General features: G+C 40.0%; 1 protein-coding gene across 8 annotated transcripts in view; it reads left to right on the top strand.

Annotated features, from left to right (window-relative positions):
* Positions 1-16,623, top strand: part of TJP2 (tight junction protein 2) — an 87,898-nt gene that overhangs the window by 38,028 nt on the left and 33,247 nt on the right. For 5 of the 8 annotated variants that reach the window (XM_069476432.1, XM_069476435.1, XM_069476436.1 and 2 more), the window contains exons 2-3: positions 14,087-14,140; positions 16,313-16,437. In XM_069476432.1, coding sequence (XP_069332533.1) covers positions 14,096-14,140; positions 16,313-16,437 — 170 coding nt within the window. In that variant the 5' untranslated portion in view covers positions 14,087-14,095. Of the gene's footprint in view, positions 1-7,046; positions 7,119-14,086; positions 14,141-16,312; positions 16,438-16,623 lie in introns of those variants that run through there. The other 3 variants (XM_069476437.1, XM_069476434.1, XM_069476431.1) reach the window with 1 other exon arrangement.

Genomic DNA, 16,623 nt, shown 5'->3' with positions numbered 1-16,623 from the left:
GCCTTTTGACAAAGCAGTTTATAATCATCTTTATCTTGGTACCTATGATATTATGGGGTGGTGGTTTTCATGTTTGTTTGTTTTTTAAAGTGAAGCTGTGTTTTAATGTTATATGGGCTTAGTCAGGTTTAAAATCATAGGGTAGACAGGGCTTTGTCTGTCTCGCCAAATTAGCACCTTCCTTTTTGGCTTATTAATGGCTTATTTGTAATTACAAATAAGAATGGTATGTTTATAGCTTATTGCTTAGTGTACCAGAGCAATGAACATAGAGGTCTTAAATATAATTATCTGCTGTTTTTGTTTTTGTTTCCCCTCATATCTTGTTAAAATTGGACTCATGCAGATCTAGATTCAGATTGTGATCAGCCAACTATTAGCCATAGGGGCTTGCCATGGGCAGCCCCTTGATCTCTCATGCTTTATATTTTCATATGTGAGAAAGGGATTGTGTAGGGTTTCAAGGATTACTAGGCAATAGCCACAAAGCACTTAGCACGATATCCAACACACTGTTAACCCTCAGTGAGGCAAGTGTCAGGATCCCCTTTTCCGTGTGTGTTAACAGAGGCACAGCCATTAGGGAACTTGTGCATCAGTGCCTAAAACTGACTATTGAAAGAGCCAGAAATAAAGTCTGACGCAACTCCCTTCCTGCACCCTTTCCTTACCAAGTCTCCGCAGAAGAGGTACTGAGCTGGGTTGACGGGACCCAGGCCAACTGCTTGGAAGTAGCCATCATGCTTGCTAAGGTGTTCTGAGTTGTTAGAGTGATTGGATCCATGGCTGGTCTGGTGCCCAGACTTGTATTACCTTGACCAAGTTACTTTACTTTTCTGACTTCAGTCTCCTTTCTGTGAAATGAGTATTAGTTATAATATTGATAGTAGCTAAAATTGACTGAGCATTTACTGTGTGCTAGCCACTACCTTGAGTTCTGTACATGCATTATCTGATTAAATTCTCACAACCACCCTAGAGAGGTGGGTCTTCTTGCTGCCTATGCTTTACAGATGCGGGAAACTGAGGCAAGCAGAAGTTAAGTAACTTGCCCAAGGTGTAAGCGGTGCAGCATGGATTTGAATCTACACTTTCTGGCGATGGAATCTATAATGTGTTCTTTTTTTTTTTTTTTTAAACAGCTTTATTGACCTATAATCCATATACTATATAATAAAAGTGTGCAACTAATGTTTTTTAGTATAGTGTATTCACAGAGTTGTGCAGCCATCACCACAATCAATTTTAGAACGTTTTTATCACCCCAAAAGGAAACCCCATACCTATTAGCGGTCACTCCCCATTTCCCCCTAAACCCCACAGCTCTAGGCAACCACCAATCTGTTTTCAGCCTCGATGAATTTGCCTCTTCTGGACATTTCACGTAAATGGAATCGTACAGTATTTGTCATTTTGCATCTGGCTTCTTTTACTTATAATATTTTCAAAGGTCATCCATGTTGTATCATGTGTCGGTACATTGTTCCATTTTATTGCTGAATAATAGTCTATTATATGGATTTACGACATTCTGTTTATCAGTCATCAGCTGATGGGCATTTGGACTGTTTCCACTTTTTTGCTATTATAAACAATGCTGCTGTGAACATTTGTGTACAAGTTTTTGTGTGGACGTATATTTTCAATTCCTTTGGGTTCTGTTGAGGGTGTGTGTTTGTGTGTGTTTTCCTTTGATTTGTTCTTAATGCTCTTCTGCAAGAAAGAAAACAGGCCATTCTTACTTGGGAGTGGTCACCTTGCATTGAGGCTGCAGTTTTAATGATGGGGACCTTTATCGAGAGAGTGCTCGTTCTGCAGTGGGCACCAAGCAAGTCTCTTTACTAGCGAGCGTTGCTTTATTCAGTCCTCACAGTTCTAATGGGGGAGGGATCTCGGGCCGCCTTTTGCAGAGAAGGCACCCAAGCCTCACCAAGGGAACTGCTCCAGGTCACAGGGCTTGGGGAGTGTGTCGGCGCTGAGTTTAGACCCAGGCGTGTGTGACGGCCTACAGAGCTCCTACACCGTGTTATGTGGCCACCCTTGTCCACCTCCCACTTGAAGGTTTACTGGCCTGGATTTTACAGAGTGCTTTCATGAGAATTTGCCTGGTTTTACCTTTTTACCCAGTGGCAATGGAATTGAATGGGTACCCAAGTTTGTGAGTGCATTGAGGGGTAGATTCTTGGCTGGAAGTCTGTTTTTGGAGTCCAAGTTCATTGCTCTTTGCATTTCAACACAACTATTTTCAAAACTATAGATTGTACCCCCAGGTATACTGTCATCCTCTCCTAATTCTGTATTATTTATTTAAGTGCATGCTGAAAATTTATCTTAGGCAAGGAAAGGGCAATGTGGCTTAAAAATAAAACAACTACTCAGTAACTCTGGTACTCTTCAGCAATAGGCCCAGGATTGAGTCATATTAATTCTGATGACCTATCAGATACCCCTGTGTAAACTTCTATATGTATCTTTTTTTCTTTAAACTCGGTCTACCCAGGCTGTGTGTGGAAAAGCACACATCACATTCTGTCTGTAGAAAAGGAATTGGATCCAGAGTCAGGCACCAGCTTCAGATGTCATCTCTGACAGCGGTGAGCTATGTAAACTCTCTGGCCTCAGCTTCCCTGTTTGTAAAATGGGGCCAATCACAGCTAACTCACGGGGTTGTGGGCATTCAGTGAAAAATTATATTGTGAGCAGTGTGAACCCCGGCTGGATGTTCATGTTAATGACTTCCTTCCTTTCCAGTCCTCATAGCCATCTTGTCTCCCATCTCCAGGGTGAGTATGTGGTTTAAGGCTTCCAAGCCGTAGACTAAGGTATTTCCACATGCCTGTCCATGCTGAGAATGTCGAATCCTGTGTGTGTTATTAAACAGTGTGCTGCCCAGCCACACTGAGTACTCAACAATGTCTTGCAGGTTATCCCTCTTGGCTCTGAACATGCTGTTCCCTGTACGCAGAATGTCCGCCCAGCTGACCAGTCAGTTGGCCTTTATCCTTGAGCTCACACAGAATGTATTGTCCACCTCCCTGCACCCCACACCTCCCATCCCAGTTAACACCTCCTGTCTGTGCCATCAGCTTCACATTGTGTGGACTTGCTATGATGCCATCACCCACCCTGCCCCGCCCGGCATGGCCTTTCTTCTTTCATAAACATACTAAGCTTGTTTCCCACCTCGGGGCCTTTGCATTCACTGTTCCCTTTGCAATCTGGGAAGCTGTCCAGATTTTCTTTTGATAAATTCTTTCCAACTTCACATCCCATGGCACTTACTGCTACCTGAGATGATAATATATATTCACTTGTTTATTATCTGTGTCCTCTGTTGGAATCCTCCCTGCAAGGAGAGAACTTTGACACATACACCCCAGCATCTGCAGCAGTGTCAGACCTGTTGGAGGTCTGCAGGGAATATTTCTTGAGCAATGAGCCTGTGTCTCCGTCTTTTGTACTTCACCGAGTTGTAATTACTTGTTGACACGTCCCACTTCCCCACTGGACTGTGCGGCTGCCTTAGGGTAATTTGTCTTTCAGTCCGCAGGGCCAGGTATGTGTTCAGTAAATGTGTCCTGAATATATGAGTATGAAAGTTAGGAATCTGAGAAGACGTACCCTTAAAACCTGTGGAGTCTGCTGTCCACCACAAAATGTCCTTCTGTGCCACTGGTAGAACTAGTGCTGGTCGGAACAGGCTGCAGTTGTTCTCATGGCCATTCTTTATTGTCCCCTGCCCCTTTGCTTTGCCCTGTGCTGTTCTTTGGGCCCTGAACAAACCCTTCCCCCCACCCCCCAATCCTCTCTGTTCTTTCAGACCTCATCTCATGGCTCTTGCTCATGGAAACCTTCCCTGGCCCACCTGCCCTAATCAGGTGCTGGCTCTGCGGAGCTGCCTGAGAACAGTGCTGTATGTTTGCTCTTCATTTGATCCTCAGAGCACATTGTCCTTGGTAAACATTTGTTGGGTGAATGAGTAAAGAATTAGTGCTGATGTATTTGCATACTCATGTCCATGGCAACATTTTTCACAATAGCCAAGACATATAAGTAGCTCACTGTCTATTGATGGAAGAGCAGATAAACAAAATGTGTTATATACATACGATGGAATATTATTCAGCCTTAAAAAGGAAGGAAATTCTGATACATAGATGAACATAGCTTCAACATAGATGAACCTTGAGGACATTACACTGCGTGAAGTAAGCAGGTCACAAAGACAAATACTGTGTGATTCTATTAATATGTACATGATGTATCTAATGTCAAATTCATAGAATCAAAAAGTAATATAATGGTGGTTGTCAGGAACTGGGAGGAGATGGAAACAGGGAGTTGTTGTTTGATGGGCATAGAGTTTCAATTTTGCAAGATGAGAGTTCTGAAGATTCACAATAGTGTGAATATACTACTACTGTCTTAGTCTGTTCCTGCTCCTATAACAAAATACCTAAAACTAGGTAATTTATAAAGAACAGGAATGTGTTAGCCCACAGTTCTGGATGCTGGGAAGTCACAGATCAAGGTGCCAGCAGATGATGTGTCTGGTGAGGGCTGTTCTCTGCTTCCAAGATGGCGCCTTGTTGCTGCATTTTCCTATGGAGGACGAGGTGGAAGGGACAAATGCTACCTCCTTGCATGATAGAAAGCAGAAGGACAAAAGGGTGTCCCCCAAGCCCTTTTATAAGGACACTAATCCCATTCCTGAGGGTGACACCCTCTTGATGTAATCACTTCCTAAAGGCCCCACCTCCTAACACTATCACATTGAGTCTTAGATTCCAGCATATGAATTTTGGGGCAACATATACATTCAAGCCATAGCAGCTACTGAACTGTGTACATTAATAGTTGACCCTTGAACAATGTGAGGGTCAGGGGTGTTGACCCCCCACACAGCGAAAATCCAAGTATAATTTCTGACTCCTCAAAAACTTAACTCTGGTAGCTACTATTGACCAGAAGCCTTACCAATAACATAAATAGTTGATTAACACATTTTGTGTGTTATATGTATTATATATTGCTTTCTTACAATACAGTAAGCTAGAGAAAAGAAAATGTTATTAAGAAAATAAGGAAGAGAAACTATATTTCCTATTCATTAGGTGGAAGTGAATCAGCATAAAGGTCTTCATCCTTGCTGTCTTCACGTTGAGGAGGCTGAAGAGGATAAGGAAGAGGAGGGGTTGGTCTTGATGTCACAGGGGTGGTAGAGGCGGAAGAGGTGGAATGGAAGGCAAGAGAGACAGGCATACTTTATTGAACAAAAAAATCCGTACATAAGTGCACCTGTGCAGTCCAAACCCGTGTTATTTAAGGGTCTGCTGTACTTAGAAATGGTTAAGATGGTAAATTTAGTGGTTTTTTTTAGCACAGTTAAAAAAAAGAATTAGTGTTGCCAGAAACTGACTTCTGGAAATCACTGTAGAAGGATCCAGAGTTAAGTCCTAGGACACCTATGACTTCTGGGCAGTATGCGTGAATTTAAGAGGAAGAAGTATTTATTTCCTCATCAGGATATGCTCAAGTGTTTTCCTAACGACCATCAGAGCAAAGGAGTGAGCTGGCCTGAACCCTGCAAGTTGCCTGGGTGCTCACGTTTCTCTGCCCCTGGGGCCGGTGAGCCAGCCCTGGGCTGAGCCTGCCTGGTGTGTACGGAGCCTGCACATGTCTGCATGGACCTGGTCAAGGCCTGGGCCCCCACTCAGCTTCCAAGGGTCCTTCTTTGTACCCCCTGCCCTCTTCCATGTGAGATTTCAGACATAAAATTTCATCCATTTCCAATTCTGTTTAGCCGTTGTAACACTGACTGAAGAACTGTGCTGAGAACTTGTTCCTATAGCATCCTGGCGAAGCACGTGACCATTTTCAAGTGCCTATTCAGCACCAGCACGAGCGCTTGTAGAGATTGCCTCTTTTCTTGCTGGCATTGACCCTCTGCGGTGCAGATGGTTTTATCTCCATTTTACGAAGAAGGATACAGCGTATCCAAGGCCCCACATCTAAGTGTCAGAACAAGGATTACACCCAGACCTTGTGACTTTAAAACTTACTTTCTTGCCTCTGCTCCAGGTTGTTTCCTATATGGTCTCCCTCATGGTCCAAATTTATGTACATCTCAGTCTCAAGCAAATAACACACTCTTCATTTGCAAACTGCTTGGCCCAGCCTTGTGGTATGTAACACGCTCTGCGGTAGCAAGAATGACCCGGGCTCCCCAAGACCGGGCTTTTGAAATCCCAACCCCAGCTCTCAAGCCCTAGGCATCCCACAAAATCTTTACTAGATGTTCAGAAACCTAAAATTTGCTTTTCCAACCCCTCTTCCCCAGTGGTAAAGACAAAGAAACAGGTGGCAGGGCTCTTTGTTATTCTTTTATCTGCTAAGTTTTCAGAAAGGTTAGAAAGTGGAGAGAACTTTGCTGAGAGTGCACTCTGTTCCCTGGGTTGGCTCCGAGCTGCACCAACTGCCCAAGTCTTATCTTCCCCTGGCTTGTTATCTCCAAGGATGTAAAACATTTTCTCTCCATGCCTTTTCATTTCTCTGTAACATTAACCATTGGCCTGAAACATCACCGATTCATTTCCCTCTGGCTTTTACTTTTGTGTGTGTGTATATGTGGGAGGGTCTATACGTCTATACTGTATAAATAAATACTTTTCTGAACATTCTTTTGCATAGTATTGCTCTAAAATGTCCCACTTACTTAATAATTTTTACTTAGATACTGAATCATTTTATATGCCCAAAAGAAATATCTAATGCTCTCTGTTCCTGGGAAGGGAGAGAGGGAGGAAAAGAAAGCTAATGTTACGGTCATGCAAATCCAGATTGCTTTCTTTTTCTCCTTACAAGTGGTGCTTTTCAAAGTGTTTGGCGTCCCTGCTGTATGGATGTGTCACTGTGCAAGATGACAACAGGATTTTCTGGGAATGTGGGCCACTATTGTACCCGCCTTACGTAACCACGTGGAGTGATGGAAATGGGTGAGCAGCCAGGGATGTAGGCGGTGGCCTGGCCCATGATCTCCGGAGGCCATGAAGACTGCTCAGGTCCTCCACAGGGTGTGGATCCAGGCTGTTAAAAAGTTGGGGAGATGGAAAGGCCATGTGAGTCCCTCTGCCAGCTGTCCCCTTTTTCTTTCCCATCATTTCTTTGCAGGGAGGGAGGGGGAGCCACAACCCCTCTCACAGTGACTCCTTTATCCTCGGATTTATTTGTGCGCTTTCTGGCAGCTTTCAGCAACAAATTGTGAGGTGGTAGATTGTAGTCAATGGTGGGTTTTTTAAATTCTTGTCTTATTTTTAGCAGACCTATGCGAACCTGATAGCCTCTTCCTGGATTTGTGGATCAAACGCTGCTGTTTTCCATGTGTTGGGAACCTGCAAGAGTGGGTTTTGATTCCTGGGTAGAATTTAACATTCTGCCTTGTATGTATGTTCGTGTTTGAGAATTTCTTGTTTTGGGATAAAACTTTTTGCTTTCTTATTCTTTTGTCTAGCTTCAAAACTATAGGAAAAAATGTTTGGATGTTCTTTTTTTTCCCTTTTATAGTTTGAGCTTATGCAGTACTGTAACATGTATGTTTACTTTTATGGCTTGGGAGTTTTATTTAGCATGTAACTTATGGGCAGCTTTGGATTAATTTTTGGTTTTAGCTATAACCTCCATCACCGGGAAGCAGCACTTTGTGGACATAGAACATAAAAGTTGCCTGTTTACCTTGGGCAGTGAAGATGTTGATATCTGCTTTGTGGTTGGTTTTTAATATGTTTCCATGTTCTTTATATAAAATATAAAGGATTTTTATTTATTTGGCCATGGTTTTTCAAAGGAAAGAAGCTTTATAAAAAATAGAAGATTTAAAAAAAATCAAGTAACTATTAATATTTGCTTTAGTCCCATTCTCTTCTTCAATCATACAAATACCTTACTGTTAACACAAAGTTTTTTATTTATGGTGGAAAGATTAGCCCACTTTCAACTTTCCATGGAGTCCAGGAATGACTTGTTAAGATATGGAAGGGATTGTCATTAACACTATTTACGTGAAAGGTAAAAGTGACAAGGAAAAATGATGAAAAGCACATTGAGGATCCTCCTGGCAGATGGGATGTTGGCGGTTGGGTTGAAATGGTGACTCGGCGTCCTCGGCACCCTCTGCTCCCCAGACCTAACCTGCACCTCCACCCTGCCCGTGCCTTTCTCTGCCTCCCTGGCACCTCTCGCATTACTGGTATCACCTTCCCCCTTGCCTTGCCTCCACTGGAAATTACCCTCTTCTCTCTTCTGCTCTTTGAACTGTGTTAAAAATTTGGTATTAGGTATACCTGTACCATTCTGTTTTGGTCAGTATTGGGTCCTTCACCAGGAATCAGTGTTCAGTTTGATGTTCACCCGCTCGTCTCCCTATTTGTTAAACCTATGAAATGTTTGGTACCCATAAAAGAATTAAGTATCTAAATCATGAAGGATAATAATTAAACATATTCCATGAGCCCATCACACATATCCATAGTAGACCCTCACCGACCTCACTCTGGCTCCTTCCCAAGTCACTTCATGCTGAGTTTTGTGTTTTTCATTCTTTTGCTCTTTCTTTATAGTTTTGCCTTGTACATGCATACAGCCACATGCACACAAATACATCCCTAAACGAAAGATTAGTTTTGTTGGCTTTTTTTTACTGTTGTAAAAATTGCATAACATAAAATGTACCATCTTAACCATTTGTAAGTGTACAGTCAGTAGTGTTAAATGTATTCACGTTGTTGTTGTGAAACATTGTTTGCTTTTTGGACTATATGAAAATATCACACTCTACAAATTCTTCTGGGATTATTTTTCACTCAACATTATGCTTGAGATGCATCCATGTCATGGTGATGTGTGACTGTGGTTTTCGCTGCAGTACAATACTATATTTTACTAATATATCACAATTTATTTCTCCATTCTGCTCTTGCTAGATATTTGGGTTGTTTCCAGGTTTTGGCTATTGAGAACATTGCCGCTGTGAATAGTCTATACATGCATCCATGCACACATACTCACACATTTCTCTAGGGCCTTGGAGAAGAATCACTAGGTCGTGAATTTTATAAACCTTTAACTCTGATACATGTGTGCTTTTTCTGTGGCCCTGCATGTAAAGCTCCCCAAATGCTAAGCAGCCACCTGCTGCCATTCATGCAGAGAAAGGTGGAATATCGATAGCAAATCTGATCTGGGCACAGCCAAGCACAGGCTGGGTGGGGCCAGAGCCCACTGGCCCAGTTTGAATGGTATGAACAGCTCAGCTCCCGGCTAAACCACTGCACGCTGGCAGCCTGTCCCCAGGGAGAGTCCCAGAGCTGATGTTCTGAGGAATAATTATGTGGGGTGCTTTGTGTTTCTGGGAAGGTAATATATAAACGAGGCAGGGAAGACACACAATGATTTGCATTTTGGGGCCACCCGTGGTTAGCTGATGAATTCCACAACGGCTTGGGTTATTTTATTCACTAATGTAACCGAAGTGCCACAAACCATATGCTTGGCACATAGTGGATGCTCAGTAAATATTTTCGAATGAATGAGTGATTGAATGAATGAAGTGTTTTCTGTGAGACTTTTGCAAAAAGGCCTGGTTCTGTGGGCTAAATACACACAGTTATGGTGTATTTTTAATGCTTAAAGGAGCTATTAAAATTTATTTTTACCCAATTTTCCCACCTTTAAAATTAAGATTCTATATTTATCACTTAGTTTAGCAGAGCATATATTCTTTTAACATTATGTTTAAGTTGTTAATGGTTATGTCAACCTGTTAACCATAGGTAAGGAACAACCTCTTAGAGTCTGATCAGTTTCATGTCAAGTTGCTAAGGTTTAGGCACCAGGCTAGTTTACAGCAGGGTCTGATTGATTACAAATTTGATTCAGCCCATTGGTGGTGGTAGTGGTAGATTAATCCTCTCAGACAAATTTAATTTAAATCTCCCTTACAGACAGCACAGGAATACGTAAAGTTGGGCCTCATTATGAAAGGACTGTGAATTTCAAAAGCCAGCTTCATTCTACTTGTGCAACATTTTAAAAAATAAAATTTTGTAGCAACTCATTTATTTGGCTAAATGATTAAAAAAACACTTTAAATCCAAAATTTTTAAAAGACAGTTTGCAGTTTTTATATTTAATATAAAAATGTATTCTAAAAGTAAATGTACTCATAAAATATTCTGTCATACCGTATAGCTCCTTGGGAAATTTAACATTTTTTGGTATCTATCCTTCCAGTCTTTTTTCCTATTTGCTTATATAAATATATATTTATGAAAATAGGAATAAACAGTGATGTTTTGTATCTTGATTCCCCCCTCACATCACAGACATTTAAGTATAGATCTCTATATATGTAACCAGTCCCATATTGTTAGACATTTGATTAGTTTCCTATTTAATAAATTATAAGTGATTATAAACAAATTTAGGTTATCTTTGTGCACTTGTGTGAATATCTGTAGAATAAATTTTTAGAAGTAGAGTTGATCCATGAAAGAGTGTGCAGATTTAACATTTTGATACATATTGGTAATTTGCCCCGGGAAAGGTTTGTACCAATTCCCACCACTTCCACCAACAGTGAACAGACCTGAAAATATGAAATGAATTATATCTGTCTCTATTTTTCTCTTTCTCTTTATTTAAAAACATGGGTATCATGGTAAAAAAAAAAATTTTTTTAAAGTTAGTGGACATTAAATAATTATTTTCAGTACCTCCACATTTCATTGTATTGATGTGCCTTCATTTAACCTAAATTTCACTATCTGTCTGCATATTCCATACATACCATTGCCCAGTCCTAGAGATGATTGTCCCAGTACTGGTTAGTTTTTTCCTGATGATTTTAGAATAATTTTTGGGGAGAGGGTGCCATATGATTTTTTTCTTAATGTGTGGGGTTATAACTATATCTAAAGAAGAGCTGGGAACTGTATTTATTTTACCGTAACTTCCAGATTACTTCACTTTATTGAAATTCCTCAGCTTTAAGGTATGGGAGGAAGGTGCTGAGAAGATGAGCTGGGAAAAGCGCGCATGCTCACAGGGTCATTTTCAGGTGGTAATGGCTTGGTTTTACTGAGGCCACATCTAAACCTGAAGGTTCTATGGGAAAGGAAAGGACGACCAGTTCCGATTTACTACTGGAGTTCAATTGGGTTTCTGCTTTCTAGTTCCCTTTAAGAAAACTTCTAAAAAATATATAAAACTTTATTAAAATCTTGGAAAATGTGTTATACCGGCACGTGTTGGAAAATGCTATTTTAGACATAGATGATAAATGCGTACATGGAGGGGAACTAAAGAATGACAAATTCCTCTCCATATGAGTAATCAGTTATAGCTACTCAAGAGTAAGGAGGCTAGTTTACTTTCCTCTGTACAGACAAAACAGCCTCTGCTTGACCCTTTCCAACCAAAGGGAATACATTATTTGCTCCAATGTATTATTGGTTGATAATCGCCTTTTGTACCGAGCTTCTTTCCCCCAAGCCTAAGAGTTTAACTAGGGAAAACATTATTACCTGGATTTTTTTCAAGTTTTGTCTGTCTCTGCTATTAGTATCAGTGCAGGAATGGCAAATTTGATTAAAATTTTTTTTTAATGTAGAGCAACTGGATAGTTTTTCTTAAATTATTTTAATTTGTATATAAATTTGGCAAGGCTTTTTATTTATATACTTAGATTACTTTGTATTCTTATATTTTAGGTATTCTCTATTAAAAGACATATAGCTGGATCTTCTTGTTTCTAACCTAGTCTGACAATCCGGTTTTTTAATACTTACTGTGATTACTTGTCTGTATTCTTCTATATTCTTTTCTACAGTCATAGTTTATGTTTTATATTTGCCCTGCTATTTCTACATTTCCCCTTTACCTTCTTTTGGATTGAATATTGTTATTTCATTTTATTTTTCCCCTCTGCTCTTTTGGAAATCCTCCAAATTATTCCCATAGTACTTACCCTAGAAAATCGAACATGGAAATTTAACTTAATGAAGTTCAAAATTAATCAGTACCTTTATCCTGCTCCTGAATAAAATATTTAGAAGGTTCATCATGACTAGATTCTCTTGATTTATATACTATTTTGCCCAATGCTTTGGTTCTTTTTTTTTTTTTTAACTCTCACAAATTATACATCATTATTGTGGTTGCATATAGTCTATATGCATTTAGGTTTATTAACATTCCTTCTTATATTTTTAGGACTTCTTTCTGGGATTGTTTTCATTCTTAAATTTATCCTTTGAAAATTCTTTTATTGCTGGTCTATGGTAATAATCTATCCTTGTTTTTTGTTTTTTCTTTTAAATCTTTTCTGTCCTCTCAATCCACAGATAATGTTTTAAAGATAACTGTTTTAAGTGTGGTAAAGATACTGTTTTAAATGTGGTTCCCCTCCCTCCCTCCCTCCCTCCCTCCCTTCCTTCCTCTTCTTTCTTCCCTCTCCCACCTTTTGTTTCTTTCTCTTTTTTCTTTTGATTCACCCTGCTGTAATGTATTAGGTTTTCTGAAGCTGAGAAATCTTCAATTCTGGAAGAGCCATTACTCTCTGGGCATTATTGCATCTCTCCTACACTCTTACCTGCTTCAGGAACTCTTACTCCTAACCTCTCTTTCACATTTCCCACTTTTTAATGCTTTAGGCCACATTGTAGGCAATTTCTTCACATTTGTCTTTCAGTTCATTGTTTTCAACTGTGTGTAGTATGTGGTGGAATCCACTGTTTATGTAACTTCAATTGTATTTTTTTCATTTCTAGAAATTTTATTTGCTGCTTTTTCGGATTCTGTTGGTCATTTTTGATGGTCTCTTGTTATTTCATTAGACTCTCAATTATCCCTCTCAATTTTGATACATATTATATATATTCTTTTTTGTCTGTCACTGATACTTCCAATATTTACAGTCTTTGATTCTTCCGTTTATGTTTCCTTTGACTCTCACTCATGGCGACTCATGTATGTTTAAATTGTGAACTCATGTTTCTTAGATAGTGTCTGGGGATTCTTTGAAGGCTGTGTTTAGTGTGTTCCTTGGAGAGGATTTGCAGCTGGCTGGCACTGCGGTGCAGAATCACTTTGCCTGTGAGTGTTGTAGGGGAGTGGGGTCACATCCGTAATATGAATTTCAGTCCGAAACCTGTGTGTGTACAGGTCTGTTGATAGAAATTCTCCAAGGAGATATTTTTAGTTATTGCCACTCTACCTACAGCAAGTGTCCCTGCCGTCTCCATCTGTGGTGGTATTTTCCCCCCTAATATATCCACTTGGATCGATCTCCCACCCCGTTTGGATGCTCAGCCTGCTGTTTAAATGCCTGCTTCAGGACGGGCTCGTCTGTGGTTTTGAGCTTTCTTGCCATCTCTAGTCTTCTCAAAGGCAGCCTGCACGTAACGGATTATTATTTTTAAAATGACACCACCACTGTTGGGTTTTTCTAGACTGTTTTGGAATATTGTCAGAAATGGAAGCCCCTGTGGTCTAGTTATGAAGGCATTTTCATCTTTCACACCCAGTGATATACTGATTAAGAAAAAGCCAAAAGATCCCACAGATTACCCAACTGGGCACACCCTATGATAAAGCCAAGGATATTTTCGACATAACCACAGAGAACTTGCCTACAAGGTCACCTTTGACAGGAGGGAGGGAGGGTAGTGGTTTAAAAAAAAAAAAAAAAAAAAAACGAAAATAATCTGTTTGAAACTAGATTTTTTAAAGTGGTTTTACGATGACAGTGCTTTGGAGTGGTGATAATAAAAGGGCTAAGCATTTAATATTTTATTCTTTTTAGGGTCTGTCTCACTGTATATTTCACTAATGTTCTAGTTTTATTTCTAGCCATTTCATTGAAGGAGAGTGTGTTTGAAAATAGGTAGCATAATGAACAAATATTAACTCTTCCTGGTCTGTAGAAAATGTGAACTGGACTTTATATTGAGGCATTTTGAATTATAATTTTATTTCTAGCATTGAAATGTTTGTGATTTTAATGAGGTGGGTTTTGTTTATTTTCAAACAGGCCCCAGGCATGGAAGAGCTGATATGGGAACAGTACACTGTGACGCTTCAAAAGGCGAGTTCTGCACATTTCACATGTTCCACAGTCGTATACTTGATTTTCCAGATCACAGATCTTATTTATTTTTGCCAACACACAGTTTTTGGTGTTTTCTCCCTTGAGGTAGATATAGTGCATTGTAGGTACTCGCTGGCAATAATTACTGTATTAACAAAGATTTGCTTACTATTGTATTTTTTGGTGAAGGCTTGTGAAACATAGCACATTTTAGAGGTTATTTATTGGGTTCACGTATCTCCAGACAGAACAGGTTATGAAAGAGAGAAAAGAAGAGGGAAGAGTAAAAATAACCTATACTGTTAAGGGATGTGGAGGTAGCTTTTACAACTTCTATAATTTGAATTATACATACATACCTTATAACTCCTTCAGTGAGTTTTAAATCCAAACTAAATTTGAAAAGATTGCCTTGGGAATCAGGAGACATGGATTCTAGTCCTTGTCCCACTCCTGGTTCTATTAAAACGGGTTGAGTTAATAGAATTCCACCCCACCCCCCACAAGGGGATTGAAAGTAAAAGTGATACCACATGTAAATAGATTTCACTCCTTTTTTTAAAGTCATTTCACAGGCATTACCTTTCTTGATTAAATGAGGTAATACAGCTTCCAGTGCATGGAGTCTGACACACGATCGATGCTTAATAAATACATATTAGCTCTATTCCTTTTTATTCTGACAGCAAAATTCAGGGTAGTCATGATAGGCGTTAGCCCCACTCCAAACAAGAGTAGCAACAGAGGGTCTGTAGTCATCTGTAAGGCTGAGCTGGACTAGAACTGTGTTCACCATCCTGAATTCTTACTCCATCAAGCTGCCTGCATGTCAGCATTGCGGTGATTTTCCGAGGCCATGTAGAGATCTTCCTCCTTTGCATCCCTCTAGTTGCCATCATTTCCTAGAGAGGGGATTGTAAGTTCCTCAAAGGGAGACTTTTCCTTTGACTCTCAGAATCGTGAGCTTTGAGCCTTGTCTTCAGTGAGCATTTGGCTCCTGAATTAAACGTTTGTTGAATTAATCCAAGTAGAAAAAAATGTCACTGGGTCAGAGCTCATGTGCTCAAACTTCCGGATCAGTGATCATGGATTTTTTTTCACTTGAGGGGTTTTGCCTGTTTGGGTCTTATTTTCAACTCTTGTCCTTTTTCTGACTCTAACCCCGTGCCCTTTCCCCCAGTGCTTCATATACTCCATGAGTTGTGGACCCCAAATTTGCAGAGATGAGAAACTTTTTAGGCTTGGTATAGAACCACCTGTCTAAAACCAGGTGCCAGGTGATGGTGCTGCCAAATTCAAAGCCATGTGACTAATAGACAACAAACTAACCTATTTTGAGTTTGTAATTATTTATAATTAGTCAGCATATTGGGCCCCACATGGGAACTTTTTCTTTGAGGGGAAGACTTTCTTTTATTCTCTGAGTAGATTTTTACATAATCAAACCATGATTTAGGATTATCTAGTCACATACACCCATATCATCTGGATGAGATGGGCTTAGCTTTTTTAAACACTGAAATGAATTAGGATTCTGTATTATCTAGAGTCACTGTTATGCATTGCTAGACCAATCATGGGTGTAATAAATCTGTATTTCCAATCTTCTATGCATGTAGAAAAGGGCTTAAGGGTTTGCTGTCTCATAAGATCTCAACACTAATTTTATGGTCAGATTTTATCTTTAAAATCCATTTATTTCTTTTTTGCCCTATATTAAAATGAAACCACTAGCTCATCTAACTTAAAATTAAAGGTATACTTTAAAAATACAATTTTAGCACATATTCAGTTTTTACTGAAGTTTTTCCAGCTCTGGCCAGCATGATACAAAGAGGTAACAGTTGGTGCTTCAAACAGCACATTGCTGTTTGGACAGAAGACAGTATTTCCCATCCCTGACAGCTTCTAGTGATAACTCCAGTCTGCACTATCAGTCTTTTCCAGCTCTCACTGGCTGTCTGTTTTAGATAAGGAATTTCCCTTTATAAACCTGTCAGTTGACTGTGACCACGCTTTATGTTGTTTCTCGTTTGTTTCTGTAAGCCCATCTGTTCCTGAACAGTCTCGGGTTATTGATTTGACCTTTATTTTATTGAGTGCTTGTAATAAACCCTGAAAGCTACTTATGGAAGGATTTTTTTTTTTTCTCCTAACTCCAATGAACAGGATTCCAAAAGAGGATTTGGAATTGCGGTGTCTGGAGGCAGAGATAACCCCCACTTTGAAAATGGAGAAACGTCGATTGTCATTTCGGATGTGCTCCCGGGCGGGCCTGCCGACGGGCTGCTCCAGTGAGTGTCCTCCCTTGTCCCCCCGCCTCACCTGCTCCGCTGATCGGCCCCAGAGAGGGCGTTTTGGTTGGTGGGCACTTTTTAAAGTTAAAAAAGACCCTTTTCTATAGCATTTGAAAAGCCTTCAGGTGGAAATTGAGGCCATAACACACCATATTTGAACAATCAATCCCCCAAACCTTTGGG

The sequence above is a fragment of the Eulemur rufifrons genome, chromosome 7, assembly GCF_041146395.1.
Source record: "Eulemur rufifrons isolate Redbay chromosome 7, OSU_ERuf_1, whole genome shotgun sequence".
In the NCBI taxonomy this organism is placed as follows: Eukaryota; Metazoa; Chordata; class Mammalia; order Primates; family Lemuridae; genus Eulemur; species Eulemur rufifrons.
Note: the sequence above shows the minus strand (reverse complement) of the source record. Positions and strands in the feature narration are given on the sequence as shown.